The sequence below is a fragment of the Heliconius melpomene genome, chromosome 4, assembly GCF_056956725.1.
Source record: "Heliconius melpomene rosina isolate 202511_hmr_F chromosome 4, ASM5695672v1, whole genome shotgun sequence".
Taxonomy (NCBI): Eukaryota; Metazoa; Arthropoda; class Insecta; order Lepidoptera; family Nymphalidae; genus Heliconius; species Heliconius melpomene.
Window position 1 is genome coordinate 8,670,642 of NC_140392.1, and position 17,876 is coordinate 8,688,517.

Sequence of the window (17,876 nt, forward strand, 5' to 3'; positions counted from 1 at the left end):
CACACCATCGTTCGCATCGTCGACAAATGTTTGCCTTTCTATACTAATATAATAAAGCGGAAGAGTTTGTTTGTTTGTTTGTTTGTTTGTTTGTTTGAACGCTAAGATCTCTGGATCTACTGGATCGATTTACTTTGTTTTTCTTTTGTATGAAAGCTGCATTCTTCAGAAGTGCTATAGGCTATATAATATTACATTATACATATATTCTAATAAATTAAAATACTTTCTAATTTGACATGCAATTTATTCTGCCATGTTAATAACAAACGTCGTCGCTACGCGACCGCATTCTTTACCGCGACATTTTGATATTCATCCTTATGAAAATAAATATAATAGTCACTTTAGCATTTCATGTAGATTGAAATTATATTTCTATAGAAACTATATTCTTATATTTCAAGCAGGCGTAGCCGCGTCCGGGTCCGCTAGTATACAATAAAAACAAAATAATTTCAAATCTAGCCAATAAAATCTCATAGAAGAAATGAAAATATAAATTGAAAAATAAATATTTCCTTTCCTCGAGTGGGGATCGAACCCACGACCAGTCGATTTTGTAGCATGCTTTGTGCCCCTGCGCCACGACTGGCGTCAAAGGACAGGAAGGGGTATGACACATTATGACTATCGTTGACAACTGTGACGACCGATACAGAGGTAGTTACATCAAAACAAAATGATGTAATAAAGCCTATAACTTTGAAACGATGACATAGTTAAAGAGAAATGTATAACAAATACGTACAAACAAACAGACATCACTTATTGATCAAGACCTATAAAGTTTCATAGAACAGATACATAGAGTAGATGTATCAAATTTGGAGGGACACAGTGTACTGAATACTAATACCGTTTAATCAATCTTCTGCAATCATTCTTGACATTTTTAGAGTTTGCAGAATTTAAACATTTTTTGAATTGGCGGAATCTTTAAATCAATGCATTAATTGTTTAACTGCCTTGGGTTTGGCTACATAATTAATAATAAGTAATAAAATAATAATAATAATAAACTATATATACTAATTATTAACTCTTAACTTTAAATTAAGGAAATTAACTTGACAACGACCCATATACAGAAGAATAGCTCGTGGGATATCTTCCTCCACCTCTACCACACATGTAACGCTAGTGAGAGTGTCGCTTCTGCTATCTCCTGCGCATTCACTCGCTACGATGCAGTTGACCCAACGAACTCTAAATATGGTAGCATGCATAACAACAGTTGTTATTGCCTCTACCGCCGCTGACAGCTTCTTCAATTGTAGCAACAACAAAAGTACAAATACCTTTAAATGATTGTTGATGCAAAATCAAAAAAATGGTGAAGGAAAAAGATGCAGTTGCTCATTGTAATCAGTGTGTGAAATGTGAAACCAGAGTGGAAGCGACCACATAGTTACAGAGACGAAGAATATCAAATACTTACATACAAACTATGATTGCTATTTAGAAAAAATACATAATACGTACTGACATTTCATAATCTAGACCAATAAAATGTTGGCCTTTATACAATAAAAAAAAAATAATTTCAAATCTAGCCAATAAAATCTCATAAAAGAAATGAAAATATTAATTAAAAAACAAATATTTCCTTTTCTCGAGTGGGGATCAAACCCACGACCAGTCGATTTTGAAGCATGCTTTGTGCCCCTGCGCCACGACTGGCCTCAAACTAAAGGAAGGGTTTGACACATTATGACTACCGTTGACAACTCTGACGACCGATACAGAGGTAGTTATATCAAAACTATTAAAATTATGTAATAAAGCCAATTCTTGCAAGTCTCAATCCCATTTGGATTTGAATATAAATATATTTTTTAACACTTTTAAAGTGTGATTCCACACTTAGGATAGAAAAATACTATATTCGAAACGTATAAAAAATTATCTTGATGTCTTGATGAGAAAGCATGGCTTAGTGAACAGAGCGCTTGGACGATTAAAGAGAAAAAACAAAAGTTCCTGAGATTAGCACCTTCAATTAATTTACGATAGCTAGGAACAAACGCAACCTTTTTTATATTATTTGTACAAGAAAATAAAAATCTAACCTCGTCCTATATAAATAGAGTTGTAAGCCACGGAATAAATACTCACATATAGGTGTATTTAGTATCTTCAAGTAAAGCATTTCTCAAATTAAGTCATCCAATATACGTATATTGAATGTACGTATATTAATAGTTAATACCTATTAATTAATATAAGTACATATGCCGTTTTCATTCGTGGATTATAATCTATAATAACTAATATTCTAAGAATTGAGAATCCACACATATTTGTTATATATTCTAAAGAACATTCATTCCCAAGTTACTTAACAAATATAAGAAATCCAGTCTTTTAAGTTAGAACTCAAAACCATTCGTTAACTACAATAGTGCAATCAAATAAGTTAAATTTCTGAATCGGATGCTTCAAAGCAGTAGTCGCTTACAAAGCATATTCAAGTAAAAGGAGAACTGTTGTTTACATTCTAAATAAGAACTTTAAGATGAATAATCATTTTATAGTTTCCATTTCATATTAATTTGTACTGAGAATTGTTAGTGTAAATTTATTTTATGCAAATTGAGGCCACTGGCCAGCGTCTAACTGTAATCGAGATAGTTATGTGTTCGATTCTCGCCAGGAATTATTTTTTTAAAACAATTTTTAATTAAACGCTCTAGACAAAGTCTTAGTTTTGCATTCAATGTTTCGAAAAATGGCGAAAAAATAGGGAATGGAGTTTCTTAACAATAGGTTCTCTTCCTGCAATACAGAAAACAGCGTGATGGTGAGTGATATCGACTATGTTTAGAATTATTCTTTAGAATGATATTTTTTCTTTCTTTCTTTTTTTCCACTAAAAGAAGTAGTCTATTTCATATATCTACATATTTTATTCGTTGAAAAGTATTTTAGTTAATGGCAACTATTACAATGTTTTTAATTATCTGTGTAAGAATTATCTGTTTTGAATTATCTGTCTTAGCCGCGGAACGGCGCGGAACGGCTAAGTTCTGTTGTATTTACATTATTTTGTTCGACTTTAGATGTTGAATAATTATTAAGTGTTTTAAATTATTTGGATATTGTTTAATATTAATTTTATCATTAATCAGATTTCTAAAATCGTGATGAATGTTTCGTGATCGTGATGATGTGATTACTGAGTATTTTTCTCAAATGTGAAACTATTGTGTCAGTATTTGAGTGTACTATCAAAACATACATTCTTTTAAGACATTTCAAACAAATGTTGAGTTTTTAAAAATATTAGTAAATATTAGTGCTAGTAAAAGGAGAATGCGACAACGACGATGTAAAACTGAAATGTAAGTACCTATCTATCGTAGTTCAATATCATTTTGTGTGTTAAAAATTTTGAATATAATTTTGTGGGTGGTTCAATAACCATGCATTATTTCTTAATAATTTCATGATAAAGGAGATATAATAAATTGCCTTAAAGTAGGATTTTATTAAACAATTTTAATAAGAGCTTGTAATGTTTTCTTTTTACTTTACTTACTAATTTAATGTAAAATGTAGGGACGTGTATTATTAACCGAATACCAAACTCCTTCTGAATATAGGTACACACACACGAATACCTATATAAAATAATATTATTAAAGTACTAGTAATAGTTATTACTAGTACTTTAATTAAGTGCTATTACATAAACTGATATAAAAAATGTATAGTAACATGACATCTCGGACATCCAGTGCTCTGTTCACGGCGTAGCTGATAGCAGAGAATGCGTTCTGGTACGTCAGGTCTTAGCAGATCAAGACGTCCGCGTAGCCGTCTACCTGAAAGAGCGATCGCTGCTTTTATTTGTTCCGTATTTCTATACGTAAATACAAATCCGTTAAAACCGTACTATAATCTTTTCTTTAATATAGAAGTAGTAGATACTATTTTGAAGTGGCCCTTCTCACCACGTGTATCATAATTATATTACTTGAAGTGATACTTTCCTACTGAATGATCGAATTTACCGAACGACATGCACCGAGCATGCACACGCCGAGTGGCTTTAGTTGCGCCGCCGCCACAGCGGGCCCGCGGGCCTGATGCGCCCGCGCCGATCCGGTGCAAGCCGTGGTCGTCGAGAGGAGGCGCCAAGCCGCCTGAAGCTCTCGCCGTGACCGCGTGCTGCTCTGCCGTCTCGAGCGCCTTTTCCAATTTCACCGCTCGCTTGCAATCCAATTTACTTTCTGCGAAGATTCTTGATTTCATGTCCTTATTGGACAGCCCAGAAACGAACTGATCCCGCAAACAGACCTGTAACAAACACCGAAATTGCAAATCTTTGCTAAATATTTCAAGTTTGTAGGTAGTACGCGAATACTTTCTACCTGACGTGACGTTGAACACGTTGGCGAAAAATGTGTGCTAGCTCTAAGCACCGGTACCGGATTCCAGATGTTCCTTCACTAATTTTACAAGGTCGTCGTATTTTATTTCTGTTATGCAGCCCTGGGCAGCGCACAAGTCACACATTAAAGCATAGCACTCCGCGCCTACTACCCTCACCAACGCAGCTAACTGATGTTATCGATGTTATTTAACATAATTAACTGAATTCTTCGTCGAATGTAAACGTTCTAATTGCCATTTCTTAAATTATATTGGGCAACGTGTCCGATAGGCATTGTTATAAATTTCTAAATAGCACGTGTAAGTAACTGATATTCGTCGCCGGTGTGCGTATAGTGACGCGTCCATGACACACGGCAGTTCATAGCAGACTAGTTTTATTAGCTTCTTACAAATACGTGATGTCTCCAATATTCTATTCTATTACTTAATTTTTTGTACCGGTTTTAGTTGAACAGTAGGTTCTTACTAGTCATCTTAATTGAATTTGGAAATAACTTACATTTACAGGTTCCCTAAGAGTACCATGCTATCCGTGGGATACAGTGTGAAGCAAAAAAATACCACTTTTAATTCAAAAATAGTGTTGTTTTATTAAAAAAATTGTACCTATATAAATAATAATAATAATAATAATAACACTTTATTGCACTTTTACAATTGGAATATACATTTGATATACACAGTACATACAGGATCAATGTGCAATGGCGGCCTTATCGCTAAGAGCGATCTCTTACAGGCAACCGACAATACAGGATATATAAAACACAAATGCAGAACGGTGCAAAAAGTACAGTATTACTTAAAATATCAACATCAATCATCAATATTACAAACATATACCTAAATAAACTTACATAAATAAATTAATACATACATACACATATATAAATATAAATACACATATATACATACATAGATACATATATACATACATACACAAATATTCATACATAAACTAAGTGTTATAAAATCAGTTTATGGACTGTTCCAGGTAGTATTGTTTAAGACGACGTTTAAATATTGAAACCGTCTGAGATTTTCTAATATTCACCGGCAGCTCATTCCAGAGCTTTACTGTCTTGACAGTAAAGGAGTCGCCATAGCATTTTGATCGGGACAGAGGTACTTCAAGGAGATTGTCAGTGCGGGAACGGAGACATTGGACATGAAATGAATTCGACCCCAAGAACTTAAACCGTTCTTTAAGGTACGAAGGAGTAATAGGATGATAAAGGATGGTATAAAGGAGAGTGAGGGAATGTAGATTACGCCTGTGTTTTATTGAGAGCCATTTCAGTTGAGCACGAAACTGTGACACATGGTCGTACTTTCTAATTCCAAATATAAATCTTATAATAGTATTTTGCAAACGCTCGAGCTTATTAAGCAGTTGCTGAGACAAATCCAGATAGCAAGAATCGGCGTAATCTAGAATGGGAAGGAGAAGAGTGTGGGCTAAGGATATTTTGGTTTTCAATGGTAAGAGGTTCTTCCATCTTCTTAGTCCCCCTAAGGCGGAGAAAACCCTACGACTAAGCTCAGAAACGCGGGGTGACCAGGAAAAAGTGCTATCCATTCTCATCCCCAAGTTCACAACACTCTCACTAGGCTCTAAACATATATCATCAAGCGAAACCGATGGTAAAGGTACATGTAATTTAAACAGTTGCTTAGCGTTTCCAAAAATACATAACTGGGATTTATTTGGGTTTAAAGAAAGCCCAAATGATTTACACCAGATACTTATTAACTGAAGGTCGGAGTTAATTTTAGCAACCGCACTAGAAATTTCACTCGTGGCTACGGTTGTATAAATTTGTAAGTCATCAGCGTAAAGATGATAAGAAGACGATATATGTAGAGTGAGAGTGTTAATGAAAATGGAAAAAAGGAGAGGAGACAGCACACCACCCTGAGGCACGCCAGCGCTAATATGGCTTAGTGAGGATTGTCTACCATCCAGTATGACACTCTGTCTGCGGCCGCGTAGGTATGAAGAAAACCATTCAGTAGCTGTTGAGGAAAAATTTATAGACTTTAATATGGCTAGCAATATATCAAAGTCAACAGAATTGAAGGCATTTGAAAAGTCTAGCAGAACAAGTAGAGTAACTTGCTGGTTGTCAATACCGAATCGAATATCATCACAGACTTTACTAAGTGCAGTTACTGTGCTATGTCCAGGGCGGAAACCTGATTGGAAAGGGGACAGGATATTATTATTATGTAAAAATAGATATAGTTGCTCATGAACAATACGTTCTAGGACTTTGGACAGGAAGGGAAGAACGGAAATCGGCCTATGGTTAGAGAAGGATTTTGGATTGGACGTTTTGGATGTTTTTGGGATAGGGATCACTAGTGCATGGCGCCAAGCATCAGGAAATTCACTGGACGAAAGGGAGAAGTTAAAGATATGGGATAAGACAGGAAGAACATAATTAAGTGATAACATAATCATACGACGACTAATGTTATCATAGCCAGTAGCATCCGATTTAATGGCTATCACGTGCTTACGGATTTGTGCCGTAGAGATGGGTGTGAAAAGGAAAGGAGGTGAAGGATTCGGAAGTAGTGACAGTGATTGAAGGGTGTTTAATTTAGTGTTGTCGTCCATCTTATTGACATTCGTAAAGAAATTATTCAGTGAGTCTAAATCCATACAGTTGCTTAAGATTGATGTATGCCTAGTGCGCCTACCTCCTATTCCCATCGCATTCAGAAATTTCCAAGTTTTTGCAGGACTCCTGGGGTCTATAGATGAAAAAATATGGTTACGTCGCGCATCTCTGCAAGCCTTGTTACATCTGTTCCGTAGTTTTTTGTACCTCTGAAGATTTGCATCCGTAGGATTCATTTTATATTTGGACTTTGCAGTGTTGCGTTTAACCATAAGTATCTTAATATCTTGCGTTAACCACGGAGCAGGGAGATGTTTTATTTTTATTGGTCGGAGCGGCGCGTGAATGTCGAAAAGCTCAATTAATATGGAATTAAAAATATTTAATTTATCATCGATAGTACCTGCATTAAAAATGCAATCCCAGTCGATACGACTAAGATCACTCATGAATTTTTCGCTATCGATGTTATTGAAGGATCTTCGCATCACTACCGACGGCTTTAGCTTGGGTGGTCGTATTTTGTACGATAGGTAAACGAGGTCGTGATAGGAGAACGCTTCTGCTGAGATTTGTCCGAAGGTAGCTACGCGCTCTTTTGATGAGACAACCATGAGGTCCAGCAAGGATGGCACACAACCAGGAAAGAGGTGGGTTGCATTCGTCGGAAGGATATTTAGGTTAGAGCTATTAATTATGGTTTTAAGCCGAGTTGCGCGTGTGTCTTTCTTAATGAGACATGTGTTAAAGTCGCCCATTATGATGGAGTGGTCAACTTCTGGCACATATTTTTCTAAAAGAATCTCGAACGAATCAAAATAATTCACATGTATGGTGGGACTATAAAAGACACCCAGTAAAATCTTAAGAGTGCCAAACAGGACCTCTATAAGGATATGTTCCGATGAATTTGAGTAAGCTGAAGGCGATTTATCCAATATTGAAAAGGGAATGTGGCTCCTAAGATAAATAGCTACTCCCCCTCCACCTTTCCCTGTCCTATCGTTTCGTATCAGATGAAAACCTGGTAGGGCATATGCAGTTGATGGTAAACTGGGTTTGAGAAATGTCTCTGATACGAGTACTGCATGAACATCTCTTACATTAAATGAGTCAAGGAGGTCTGGATAATGGGCTGGTATGCTTTGCGCATTGATATGGACTACATTAAAATTTTTTGAATAAATTTTAAGTTTGGTGTCTAATATTGAGTTGAGAGGATTAGAGATGCTATGACAACTATCGTCGGATGTTGTAGAAACGCACTGGTGAAAAGAATTATCAGATATACTACCACTATAAACACTATCATTATTATACATACTAACAATAATTTAATATTAATACACAAATATTATAAAAGTATGTATTATATTATATTTAAATATGTATAAATATAGATAATATAAATATTAATGACAATATATATAAAATAATATTAAATAAATTAGAACTGTAATGCGACACTTTATCCAACCGTCAGCAGTATTTTAAAGTTACTACTATAAGAAAAATAAAATAAATAAACAAGACTAGTTATCGTATAACGAGACGATTTTAGCGACATATATTATCTATCACTATGTAGATGTCGACTGTCATTATTGCGTTTGTTTATATCGCTTAATAAAAAGAAAATGAAAGTAGTGGGTAAACTTACATATAGTTAACTATAAACAACATTATTAAATATTAAGAAGCAAACAAATAGTAGATAAGTGTGGACTAAAGAAAGAAAGAAAGCATACAACTTAATAGTAAAAACTTCACTAAATCTGTGAAACAGAAGCGTAAACAAACAGGTTACTTTTTTACAACTCTTCTCATTGGACGAACAGTTGGCTTGGTTGCAGCAGCTAACTTGACAGTAGTGGGAGCGCATGTGCCTTGAATTCGAGGTTCCAAATTGGTGGATATACAATCAAGTTCCGCACAGTGAACTATAGTATGACGCTTACCGTCCGGGCCAATAACAATTACAAAGCCGTCTTTTGTCCAGCATTTAGAGATACCAAACCGCTGTCTTGCCAGCATAAAAGTTTCATGTCTGGCCTTGGTTAGAAATTCAGAGAGAGTGATACCTGTGTTCTTAAGTGTTGATTTTGAGTACCATATTCGATTCCTAAGCGATTGGTCTCTGAACTTGACTAAAATGGGCCTTGACTTCCCTGGGGAGATTTTACCCAGGCGCTGGCATCTACTGACGTCATCTGTACAGAAATCTGAGACTTTGAGTTGTTTTGTCAGCACCTGGATCACTTGCGATGCAGTGTCCTCATTGCTTTGTTCAGTGACACCATGTAATAACAATATTTTTCTACGACTTCGCATTTCCATGTTGTCATACTGTTTAGTAAGAATCTGCACCTGAAGCTGAAGCCCCTCCAGAGCATTCAACACAAAAGATCTAAAAGTATTGAACTGTGCTGTAATGTTAGTTGTTGGGCTTGCCGTGTTGTTTGCATTGCTTAAACTTTTTTGAAATTCAGCCATTTGAAAATTGAAGTGCTGTGTCAGCTCATCAATCGAGTGCTTAATAGACTCCATAGTAGTGCTTGAGAATATCTTAAAGAATATACAGTACGTAATACACAGTTGCTTCAAGGTTACTTAAGGTCACTTGTAACACACAATTATACTTCTTATAGAATGATGGATATTTTTTTAAAGGAATCACACTGCTGGCAGGTTCGACAACTTAACTCATTACTTTTATATAGTAAACACTTGTAAAAACTATTTTAAAAATTAATAAATTATGAGAGCTCTATAATCAGCTGTTGACACTTTTGCACCATAAATATTATACTAACACTAAAATTATCTGAGCTAAAATAGAATTTTATTATAAAAGAACGGTAAGCTATTAATCTTCAATACAATGAAGGCTTCTTCCTTGTGAATAATAATTTCTACATAGATAATTGCATTTTTTATTAATTTCATATTACGACCATTGTTGTTTCGTTAAGCGTCTATATGACGCAAGTATGTGTTTAGAAATAAAATTATCTTTTACTAGGTTTAAATGCTGGATTTTAGCTTCATGCTGTATCCGTTATATAGCAGGGTAGGCAGAGGGAACCTGGGAACCTAGAGTTAAGACACTTCCGTTTCCCAGTTTCTTCCGAATTCCGAGGTATTGGGTGTTAAGTAGCGGAACTCAACGCCAATCTTCAAGAGAGTACGACGTTGAATATGTGTAATTTTCTTTTGGAGACAGAAAGAGACAGGAGAACAGAAAGTAAATTACACTACACTTTTAAATATTTTATTAAAAATAATAAAACAATGTAAATTGTTTCAACGGAGGGCGAAAGTCGAGATGGAATTAAATTCTCACCGAAAATTTTCATTTGCTTTAATAGTAATTTTGTGTTAATTGCTTAACCTGATACCGAGGTCCCGGGAACTGGGGTTGTTATTCAAGTAGAAATATAAATGAAATACAAGATATAATAACTTTTTAGTATAATATAATATAATTTTGTAAAATGACTTAGTAGGTTTATTTATAAAGACATTTTGTAACGAAAATAGCTGTTAAAATCTGTTTAAATCGTAATTTAGGTAATTTGTCCATTCGTGTTGGTGCCCGAGAGGCGTAAATTTTATTTACCGATTTGTTAGAAATAAAATAACTTATTATTGTAGTAACTAGTACTACTACTCTAAAATATCAAATTACAAACTTTTGATATTGTCTGTTTTACTCTAATATATCAGGTATGTATTATTATACAGGTATAAACCTTACTTGAAAGAACTTTAAAACTGCATTAAAATTCTTAGCATAGTTTGCAAGACCTAAGCGTGCATCGCTGCGGTCTACTTTGTTTTAGGAGTTTACCCCCGTTGTAAAGACACTAGTATTTAACTAAGAACAAAGAGGTCTGTTAATTATCAATTTTTATTTAGAAATTTTTATTCTGAAGCCATATATATATTAATGAATAATATATTGATGAATGTGACTGTAACGTGACGGTTGTCGGTTCGATGCTCACTCGAGGAAATGAAATTGTATTTTCATTTCTTCGCTCTGGTGTCGAGTCAAAGAACTGTGTTGAGTTTCGCCACTCAACACGCAAAGCCTCCAGAACTCCGCGGAAAGTGGGGAACGGAATGTCTTAACACTAGGTACTCTCTGTCTACCTTGCTGTGTGCGGGATACAGCGTGAAGGTAATTAGATATAATTATTTTTTTTATTTTTTATTCTAAAAATCTTTAGTATATGTTGAAAAAATGTTCTCTTAATGCTTCCCTACATTCTGTCAAGTATTGACATGCCCAATTTCAACTTCAGAAAAAACTTCTTTTATTTACTTCCTTTCAACTGTTAAAAAAGAGCTGACGGTCTTCAAGCGGCTCAACATATTTTCTCGAACCATCATTGAATCAACATAAAAAAAAAATAGATTTAAATTGATATATCCGAGTGGGACCTACGATGCCATAGACAGACATGCAGATGCAGACATATTTTATATAAATAACATTATTATCCTTATTTGTTCGACGCTAAAGCCACGAGTTACAATCTCGACATACTTCTGCCGCTGAGATCCTCATAATGTACGTCATTATTTTCATGCACCTACGTTTCTGTAAGTATTTTTAATACGAATGTTGACATAGATCGGAATATATATTTTTATAAATATATATTTTTTATTTATAAATTACTAGTGGACCCGGACGCGGCTACGCCTGCTTGAACTATAAGAATATTTTCGCGTCGGTCATACTCATACTATGCCGCCCGAATGCTAGGTCATTACGAATCAGTGACATCTTCTTAATTATTTATTAGAATGTTATACAGTAAACTATAATTTCAATCTAGATGAAATGCTAAAAGTGACTATTATATTTATTGTCATAAGGATGAATATCAAAATGTCGCGGTAACGGTTGCGTAGCGACGCGACGGTGTTATTAACATGGCAGAATTGCATGTCAAATTAGAAAGTACTTTAAAATATATTACTTCATATGTGTAATGTAATGTTATATAGCCTATAGCACTTCTGAAGAATGCAGCTTTCATACAAAACAAAAACATAGTAAATCGGACCATTAGATCCAGAGATCTTAGCGTTCAAACAAACAAACAAACAAACAAACAAACAAACAAACAAACAAACAAACAAACAAACAAACAAACAAACAAACAAACAAATAAACTCTTCCGCTTTATTATATTAGTATAGATTCGTATTACTCGCTAAGCAGGGTAAATATATAAATTGTAGTTCTCGGTTTTTTATAAAAATATAAAAATGCTAATCCAAACTTATTTTTTTTTAATGAAAAAGTCAAAGCAAACGAGTTACCTGATGGTAGGTGATCACCGCCACCCACGACCTCGTGTATCACCAGAGGAGCTACAGGTGCGTTGCCGGTCTCAGGGTAATTGGAAGCAATAAATGGAATGGAGGAAAACTAGTGTTAAGATACTTCTTTCTCCACTTTTCGTTTAATTTTCGAGACATTATAAGTAAAGTTGCGATTCTCAATGCGGTGTTTTGTCTCTCTGGAACATACATAATTTAAACACAATAATTTTTCCGAGAGAGAATCGAACCACCAGCACCGTGTCAGCCGCTTAAACGCTTACGGCCTTCTCACGGCCGATAATAATAGAAAAGAAGTTAAATACAATACAATATATATAACTACAATTTTTTCTCAGTAACTCGTTAAAATACAAACTGAAGAACAATGTAGTGCAAGCTTATATAATACTAGTGGACCCGGACGCGGCTACGCCTGCTTCAACTATAAGAATATTTATTAAATATATTCATTAAATTATTTTCAATTTTCAATGGAATTAGTAAGAAAATATAAGTTTAATAATCAAAAAGAATAATAAGTAGATACACATTATTAGAAAAAAATATCTGAGTTATTGAAATGAACCAACAAAAGGATTAAAAGTAACTAAAGGATAGATATTCTTAATATTAGAAAAAGTACCTAAAGTTTTCCGTGCGTGCGTACATAAATATCGACTCTACGAAATAACTAAACATTTCTCTCTATTAAGTAGGATAATTTTAGCGGGCAATATCAAATAAAATAAGAAGAGAACCAAAGTGTAGCTTAAATTAATTATAAACAGCAAATAATTAGATAAACATTTACAATAGTTCGAAAATGTATGAAAATTTATAAAACCGTCAACGTCATCTGCCCGTTCGCGTCGGATATACTGAACCGCCCGTAGGCTAGGTCATTTGGAATCAGTGACATCTCCTTAATTATTTATTAGAATGTTATACAGTAAACTATAATTTCAATCTAGATAAAATGTTAATAGTGACTATTATATTTATTTTCATAAGGATGAATATCAAAATGTCGCGGTAACGGTTGCGTAGCGACGCGACGGTTGTTATTAACATGGCAGAATAAATTGCATGTCAAATTGGAAAGTACTTTAAAATATATTAGTATATATGTGTAATGTAATGTCATATAGCCTATAGCACTTCTGAAGAATGCAGCTTTCATACAAAACAAAAACAATGAAAATTGGACCTGTAGATCCAGAGATCTTAGCGTTCAAACAAACAAACAAACAAACAAACAAACAAACTCTTCCGCTTTATTATATTAGTATAGATTCGTTGCAAAGTTTCTGACGTTTTCCGGGAATAATGTGTCATATCAAGAAATATATAATTTTACAGGAGATTGACAACGTAAAATTAATATTATGTTACTAAAATATATTAGCAATTTTTTTATAGAATTTAAAGAAACTTTTTTAGTATCACACTGTATACAGTATATATCAGGGTAGGCATAGGGAGGTTCCTTTCCTCATTTTTCGTGATTTTACATGTTATTTCTCGAAGCTCGACACCGCCCTTTAACTTGTTACCAAAGCGAGTAAAATAATTCATGACCCCGAACAGTGATCGAACCCATAAACCTCACGCGTACCATTAGATGAGAACCTCAAAATGTGAAAGGCAATTCAGGAGGTATTAATTGTATGTACAAATAACCTATGATATATTTTAAGCCTATTGCATACTCACGTCCTATTAATATAGTGACACTGTCTTTTAAGTTTCATAAAATCACCCTGTCATCCTTTATTATTATTATTTAATCTACTTTATGTTAAATACGGTTTTAGGAATAAAATATTTAAAGACCATCGTGGCGCAGTGGCACAGCGTCCGTCTGTAAGTGCCATAGGTTGTCAACTCGATTCCCACTCCTCGAATTTTAATATTTTCATTTCGCTTTCGTAATGAGGCAAAGTGCGAAGTTGAGATCTGCTTCTCAACACGTAATGCCTCCAGTATTCAGCAGTCTCAATGAGAATGAGTGTCTTAAGAGGTTTCTAACTAAGTTCCCAGATTCCCTTTGCCTACCTTCATATGTGTGAGACACAACGTAAACTAAAAAAATCAATAATATAAGAAACAAAAATATGAATAAGCATATACTTTATATTTGTACTATCTGAAAAGGTCTTTACGTTTCGCTATCGCAACTTGAAGTACAAGAACTGTAGTAATATACTTCCAAATTGCTCCCAGAACGCGCGTTGTGTAGTTGCAATCAAATATATTTTACTATAACGACTAAGGTTTTTTTGCAATGTTTACTCTATGTTAGCTGAATAGATAACAAAGGGTGAAATGCCACATACTAGATTCCCTTTTGTTACTTTCATTATTTTTAAACAAATAATTAGCTACACGCTGTATCTCGCACTAGCACGCAGCAGGGTAGGCAGAGGGAACCTAGTGTTAAGACATTTCGTTTCCCACGCTCTGCCTAATTCTGGAGGCATTGCGTGTTGAGTGGCAGAATTCAACGCCGCGCTTTGCCTCGACAACAGAGCGAAGTACAGTTGTAATACAATAGGCTTGTAATTTTGTAATAATATAGTAAATTCTATGACAAAGGCCACCGTGTGTATACAAAAGCATATGAGTGAAGTTTACTTTAGCACATTCCTTTCACATGCACGCGTTATGGAAACACACGGAATCATAATGGAATGTAAAAGCTTTACACTACTTACTTTTTTAGAAACGTTTAAAAAATTTTACTCTCTGAACACCGACAGTTCCCAAGAGGCGCGATCCACATAAAATTACATACGTAACTATATATAATTTTCCTAAAACTATAATACTTATCTTTTTTATGTAACTTTAAAAATTGTGAAGAATTCGATTATTAGAATTTTTTAGCTTCACGTCGTATTCTGCTGTCGCATGTACTAGTGTAGACACTTATTCCTATATTTATATCCGCTTTAAACTCTGTGCTGTTTTCATTTACCTATAAATTATTAAAACGGCATCTCAGGATCACTCTCAAGATCGATCATCTCTCAGAATTGTGAACAGATATTTCGAGACACTGAATGTTGAATGTCAACCTATCATGCTTTCTCATGCTCTTACTAGAGAGAGGACCATAGTAAGTTATTCCTCCGAGTTACAATTGAACCCATAACTTTTAAGACATAACGCTTATTATACACCTTTAACATGTTAAAAATATATACTAGTTATATAAATAAGCACATGTTAAAATTATAGAAGATACTCCAAAATAGATTTGAATCGACGACCTTCTAGAATAATTAAATTAACCTTCCTAATTGCAATATAATGCATTATGTTTTCACCAAGCGGCGTGCTTGTCGTGCCTCACGTGAATACCTGGCTCTATTGGAGTAGCACAATATCGTACTTAAACCCCGCACTCGGCGATGTTTGGGCGCGCTGATATGCCAGGTTTGTGGATGACGTACTATTTGATATAAGGCCATTGTGGCTCAGTGGAATGTAAACGCGATGGTTGTATGTTCGACGATTCTACCGGCCTTTAAGGGTTTGGGCATCGGAGTCCAGCATTACCTAATTTACTTAACGCCTGTTTTAAATGCCGGGGGTGGCGATGATCCGGTCGAGTCTGTCCATGCGTGTTGCCATTGCTGGCGACGTGACTCTCTCACTCGTACTTTAGTCGCCTCTTACGACACCACCAGTACCAGGGTACTATTCTAAGCCGGCATACCACTAAGATACCAAGGCGTGATACTAAGTTTTTTCTGTGAAACCTTTGCGAAAAAAAGATTGAAGAAGCAATAATGCAACGTTAAATTTAAAAACATAGACTAAAATAGGAGCACCCCAAACCATCGATGTAGACCAATAAATAAAAGCAGCATTACCTTTACATTACAACGTAACACGAAGAACCTATTTTATTTTTACATTCCGACACCTTACCAATATGTTGCAGTATATATCTGGATTTACGAAATGGAATGAGGTGAGCACAGCGTCGAAGTACCGCATCCACGCCCGCTAAGGCCACAATGTGACAAGTCTTTGTAATTTATGGGAATCCACGGCCATAAACTTACCATTCTCATTTGTATGTAGACACGTTGTAAACATTTGATATCTCTTTGGTAGTGTTTTACATTTGTAGCTTGCCTGATTTTGTCTATATTCTATAGGTTACTTGAATGTTCGTGCTGGGTACCTATCGTATAAGCCACCCACTATGCCGCGATGCTGCAATGTAAGCTTAGCCTGTTTTGGGATTATTCTGGATTGTGGGAAGACAATATTATAATACAATAAACCTCAATTCTCCGTTCTCCACTTTATGTTGATTTTAAAAACACAGTGTTTATTAGCGAAATTTAATGCCGTATTTTAAATAAACAAAAAAAATCAACTTCACGCTATATCCCGCACATAGCAGGGTAGGCAGAGGGAACCTAGTTTTAAGATATTCCGGTCCCCACTTCCTGCCGAATTCTAGAGGCATTTTGCGGCGGTGTCTTCTTGAGGCGCTTTGCTTCGACACCAGAGCGAAGAAATGGAAATATAAACGTAAATAAATATTTCACTTCCTCGAGTGGAAATGGAACCCACAACCATAGCATTACCACTGCACCACGACGGCCATTTAACACTTTAAATAAACGAAGCTAAAAATAAACACTCCTCTAAATCGAGATTGAGACATATAGACACTTCTAAAGTATAATGGTGTTGTATTGAAGATCTGTTTTTGACTTCACCTTTATCCTACTCATACACAGGGTAGGCAGAGAGGACCTAGTGTTAACATACTCCGTTCTTTCTTTTCCACTCGAATTGACTATACTGGGTAGTTGCGTAACTGAACGCTGCATTTCAATATACTAGAAAGAGAAATACAAAAAGTTCCATTACTCATCACCCAGTTACATCTATAGGGCTCGAGGTTATAATACGGCCTCAATGCATTATTCATATTTTCATTGAAAAAAAAAAGTATATTTCGCCTAACTTTTCCTTTTAAAGTCAACACGAACATTTACGCATATTAACAAAGCAACCCTAAATCTAAGCAAAGGACCTATTATATTCGACTATACCGCCGTTAAGAGTTCATTCTGTGAACTTTAAAAACATTTCTTTGATATGGAAATTACGTTATCGTTCTCCTAGCGTATATAGTTATTTAATTTGCATTTTATTTTATTACGTTGTAATTATTACCTTAATTATTAATTATTAAGCGGGACGGTCGTGGGTTCGATCTGTTTGGAGGAATTTGGAAAGCTGCCTTGCATTGCTGCTCCTATACTACCTGGCAACAATAACAAGCGCGGCGTTGAGTTACGCCACTTAACAGGCAAAGTAGCGCAAATAGAAGGGAATGAGGGGAAGAGAATTTTGTAATATAGCTTGCTTGCTATATATGCTTTTCATATTTTCATACTTGACATTAAGTCCCCTCTGACTGGCCTGCTACATGCAAAATGAATTATTTTCACTTCGAGTTTCGCGATAATTGGAGAA

The 17,876-nt window shown here is 35.0% G+C and overlaps 1 protein-coding gene across 2 annotated transcripts; it reads right to left on the minus strand.

Moving 5' to 3' along the window:
* Positions 1-2,386: 2,386 nt before the first annotated feature.
* Positions 2,387-4,778, minus strand: LOC146539663 (uncharacterized). 2 transcript variants are annotated; one of them, XM_085185033.1, is made up of 3 exons: positions 4,377-4,778; positions 4,017-4,302; positions 2,387-3,823 (listed from the first exon to the last, which is right to left on the minus strand). In XM_085185033.1, exons 2-3 carry the CDS (start codon positions 4,255-4,257, stop codon positions 3,795-3,797), a joined length of 270 nt encoding a protein of 89 aa, XP_085041159.1. In that variant the 5' UTR covers positions 4,258-4,302; positions 4,377-4,778; the 3' UTR covers positions 2,387-3,794. The 2 variants fall into 2 exon arrangements, with proteins under 2 accessions (XP_085041159.1, XP_085041158.1); XM_085185032.1 differs by having other exon boundaries at positions 2,387-3,827.
* Between the last annotated feature and the right edge of the window lie 13,098 nt (positions 4,779-17,876).

Coding starts and splice junctions, on each gene's coding strand:
- LOC146539663 (XM_085185032.1), bottom strand. CDS start 4,257: ATGAAATCAAGAATCTTCGCAGAAAGTAAATTGGATTGCAAGCGAGCG. Junction 3,828..4,016: donor TGCTCGGTGCATGTCGTTCG/GTAAATTCGATC, acceptor TCGCTCTTTCAG/GTAGACGGCTACGCGGACGT.